Here is a 4,801-nt window from a genome sequence, read left to right as displayed (position 1 = left end):
AGGAATGTGAACCTAAGCAAAATTTGTTTGCCACAGATAATGGATTAAGAAACCAATCCGAATATGTGAAAAGTTATTAAAATATTGTAAGAGTAAAGAATTATTCAGAAACATGTACGCCAAAAACAATTAAGAATTTTTTTATCTCTTCATATATTAAAATAGATAAATAATTATTAATGAAAAAATCTTTAGATTAATAAAATAATTAAAAATATTTTTGGAATGCTTATGAAAAAAAAATAAAAAAGGATTATTTATGATATCATTTTAATGTTTATGCGACATGAACCATACAAATTATTCCAGATATTTTTTGCGTGAAATTTTCCCATAGCCAGTCCAAAGAAAAGGAGAGAAAAAAAAGAAGCAAATTTAGACTCGTGGGTTGGCTGGGAAGACTTGAAGTCTCCCCTTACTTCTCCAAAAATAGTGAGGACCACCCTTTAAAAGCATTTGTTATCTTGTTTAAGCTCTTTGTTTAGGTACTGTGTGGTGGTTCCATTATAGCATATCCATGGACACAAGCTGCACACAAACTGCTTTAGGCACCATCCTCCTCCTCTTTCTGTTGTCGTGCCTTTCCATAGCAGATGTTATCTATCGTCCTCCTGATCTCTTCAGCATCAGCTGTGGCTCTTCCACAACCTTCTCCGACCTTGATACTCGGAATTGGATTCCAGACATCACATTCCTCTCTCAAAACCATAACTCAGTAGCTCGTTCTCCACTCATGCCATCTAGGACACAGGGTCTGTACGACCATGCTCGTCTCTCTCACTCCCTGTTCACCTATTCATTTCCTGTCACCCCAGGCCCTAAGTTCCTTCGCCTTTTCTTCTACTCCACCTCATACCCAAACTTTGATAGCTCCAAAGCCTTTTTCTCAGTCAAAGCAGGCCCATACACCCTCCTTCAACATTTCAATGCTTCCCTCAATGCAGATTCTCAAAATGACCGCACTCAATCCAACATCTTCAGAGAGTATTGCATAAACCTCCAAGAAGGACAAAAGCTCAACATCACCTTCATTCCAAGCACCACAGATTCCTATGCTTTCATCAATGGAATCGAGATTGTTTCAATGCCCCCTTATCTCTACTACACCAGTCCTGACGTGGACATCAATGGATTGCCCAAACCTGCTGGCCGCATGAACCCATTCCCCATTGAAAACAGCTTTGCTCTGGAGACAATGTACAGGTTAAGAGTTGCGGACCAACTTATTCCCCCGGCAGACGACACGGGTATGCTTAGGAGATGGGATGTTGATAAAATTTATTTAACCAGTCCGAGTGTACAATCTATTCATTTTAACAATACAATTAAGCTGAACTTCACTAAGGCTCCTAACTACACTGCACCAGACGATGTGTACCGATCCTTGAGGAATATGGGACGTAGTGGGTCTATGAACAAGGAGTTCAACCTCACATGGCAGCTTCCGGTTGATTTGGGTTTCACCTACTTGCTAATGTTACACTTTTGCCAGCTTAACCCGGAGATTATCAATCCTGGTGATCTCACCTTCTACATCTACATTCAGGACCGGCGGGTTGAAGAGTGGGCAGACGTCCTCAGTTGGAGCGATAATCAAAGGGGTGTACCAGTGGTTAGAAACTACACAGTTTTAATGCCCTCCAATCAGGACAAGGTAAATCTTTCACTTAAAATGCATCCTAACCCTAAAAGCTTGTGCTGGGACGCACAAATAAACGCAATTGAGCTCTTCAAAATCAACGACTCATCCGGTAATCTCGCTGGACCAAATCCATCCCCTTCTCCTAAAACCTCCGAGGTTTCTAATCAAATCCCAAATAAGAACAGCAGTGGCACCAGGAGACCCCTAATTCTCGCTGTCGCTGGTGCAGTTTTTGTTTTCGTTTTACTCTCCTTTATAGTCGTTTTCTTCGTCATCAAACGCAAGCATAGTGTTGCCATCGACAAGGGTTCCAACCAAAAAGACGAAACTTCTCGCGGGGTTGGCTCATCATCGCTACCAACCAACCTCTGCCGTCACTTCTCAATCGCAGAAATCAGGGCCGCCACAAACAACTTCGACGAACTCTTCGTCGTTGGAGTGGGAGGCTTCGGCAACGTGTACAAAGGCTACATCGACGACGGTTCAACACCTGTGGCAATCAAAAGGCTCAAATCGGATTCTCAGCAAGGTTTGAAAGAGTTCATGAACGAGATCGAAATGCTCTCTCAACTTCGTCATCTCCATCTTGTTTCTCTCATCGGTTACTGCTACGAGAGCAACGAGATGATACTCGTTTACCATTTCATGGATCGTGGAACCCTCCGTGACCATCTCTACGGAACCGATAACCCTCCGCTCTCATGGAATCAAAGGCTTCAGATATGCATCGGCGCCGCACGAGGACTGCACTATCTGCATACGGGTGCGAAACAGATGATCATTCACCGTGACGTGAAGAGCACAAACATCTTGTTGGATGAAAAATGGGTGGCGAAGGTTTCAGACTTCGGGTTATCTCGAATTGGGCCCACGGGTTCTTCAATGACCCATGTGAGCACTCAGGTGAAAGGCAGTATTGGGTATATGGATCCGGAGTATTACAAACGACAACGTTTGACGGAGAAGTCGGACGTTTACTCGTATGGGGTGGTGCTGTTGGAGGTATTGTGTGGGAGGCAGCCTTTGCTCCGAATGGTAGAGAAGCCACAGGTGTCACTTGTGGATTGGGCGAAGCATTGGTATGAGAAGGGGTCTCTGGGTGAGATTGTGGATCCAGCACTGAAGGGCCAGATAGCAGCTCATTGTTTGCGTAAATTTGGTGAGGTTGCATTGAGCTGTTTGGTTGAGGATGGGACTCAGCGACCTTCTATGAACGACGTGGTTGGGGTGTTGGAGTTTGTTCTGCAGCTTCAGCTTCAGGATAGTGCCCATGTCAATGCTGTGTTGGAAAGTGGTGGGGATTATGAAGACAGTGGTACTGAGAACATGTTTAGCAGTACCCATAGTAGTGTGCATGTTTCCGACTATAGTAATAGCAGTGGCCTGAACAGTGCAAGCTACGGGAGTAAGCAATCTGACAGGTTACTCCCAGAGCCTGTGTTCTCTGAGATTAAGGATCCGAAGGGACGCTGATCGAGGTACCGTGTTCAAGTTCAGGTGGAGTTTGGTATTTCACATAAGAAAAATGGTCGGAATGTTATATGTAATTAGTTATAATAACTATACTTACATGTGTACTTAATATTTGGAATAATGAAAGTTTGAGTTCTTCGTTAATAAATTCCTTGCCACCAAATACTTGCATATACTGCCATCAAGTCCGATAGGTTGAACCACTTATTTTTCTTTATTTGCTTAAATTAGTTATATATATTTACTTTTTTAAGTATTTTAATTCAGATCGTGAATTTACCTAAATTTAAAAAAATCTTGTTCTGAATAGATAAAAAATACTCAGTAGAGTTTATATTTGAACAAGTGAATGGGCATATGAAGTGACAGAATTATCTGTTTATGAAGTAGAGACGTGTGTGGCTAGTAAGCAGGCAGCAGTTGCTGACAATACACTATTTTTGTATCCTTCTCTAGCTCATGTAAGAAAAACGAATGATGAAGACTTATATGGGCGCATCCCATAATAACTTTATCAAGTCTTCTTTGCTAGTCTTCGCCATTGCTTTTTTCCTAGCTAGTTGAATGCATGGTCCTTATCTTCATTGGCTACATTTTCCTTTCTATATGTTGTCGTCTAGCATTCACACAACTCACAAGAAGATACTAGCTCAATAATTGGTGCTATAAGTCACAATGTTGAAGTTGAAAGAAAAGGTTTTAATTATTTACTACTTTATATTTTAAATTAGTTTTTATTAGTATTTTAAATATTAATTTAGAATTTAAAATATTAACACCTAAAATCTTAGTAGTTAATTCAGATACCAATTTAAAAATCATTTTATATATTTTTATTAATAATGAAAATCAATTTAGATACGAATAATTTTTTAATCTCTAAAATAGTATCTAATTTAGTCAATATAGTGGATAATTATCTTTTATTTATAAATTTAGTTGGTATTTAATGATTTTCTTGTAGCATCACATTTATAGTTTAGTTCCAAAAATGAAATTTTATCTTTAGTTTCTTATAACCAAAAGCAATTTGTAATTTGGAAATAAATGCTCAAAAGCTTAAATAACCCATTAATTTAATACCTATATATGCGCATGAATTTCATTAAATTAAAATTTAGAATATAAGAAAGTAATAAATTATTTTTTAAATAATAATGTACAATAAAATGTAATATTATTAAAGTTGACTTAACTTACTCTAATATGACACAAAATGTTAATTGTTTAAAAAAATTAAAGTGTAAAATTACGTAAGTTATGACTTATTTAAGTTAGTGTCAGGTAAACACTATATAATATATTTTGAATATTTATTTAAGTTAACATCAATAAAACTAACATTAATTTATATATCATAAATTTGTGTATTTTCACAAGAATAATAGAGATTATAGATTATTTTTAATCTAAAAATTTAAATTTAATGATAACAGATTTTCTTATTCACAATATTTTTTTCTCAATTTTCTAGAAAAATTTCATTTATTTACACTCATCTCTGTTATTTTCACTTATCTCTTTTATCCACGCTAATTTCTTTCACTCACACTCATCTTTATTTATATTCTTTTCTTTCATCTAAATCTATTTCTTTAATTAACAATCATTTTATTCATTTATCTTTTTCATCAACACTTATCTTCTTCATCAACTATGATTTTTAATATATTTTTTTATTTTATT

The 4,801-nt window shown here is 37.1% G+C and overlaps 1 protein-coding gene across 1 annotated transcript; it reads left to right on the top strand.

Moving 5' to 3' along the window:
* The first annotated feature begins 257 nt into the window (after positions 1-257).
* Positions 258-3,263, top strand: LOC137824338 (receptor-like protein kinase FERONIA). Its single transcript, XM_068629940.2, has one exon. The coding sequence runs from the start codon at positions 518-520 to the stop codon at positions 3,113-3,115; it is 2,598 nt and encodes an 865-aa protein (XP_068486041.2). The 5' UTR covers positions 258-517; the 3' UTR covers positions 3,116-3,263.
* The last annotated feature ends 1,538 nt before the right edge of the window (positions 3,264-4,801 follow it).

Source organism: Phaseolus vulgaris, chromosome 8 (assembly GCF_051622355.1).
Source record: "Phaseolus vulgaris cultivar YP4 chromosome 8, ASM5162235v1, whole genome shotgun sequence".
Taxonomy (NCBI): domain Eukaryota; kingdom Viridiplantae; phylum Streptophyta; class Magnoliopsida; order Fabales; family Fabaceae; genus Phaseolus; species Phaseolus vulgaris.
This window is presented reverse-complemented; position numbering and strand designations above follow the sequence as displayed.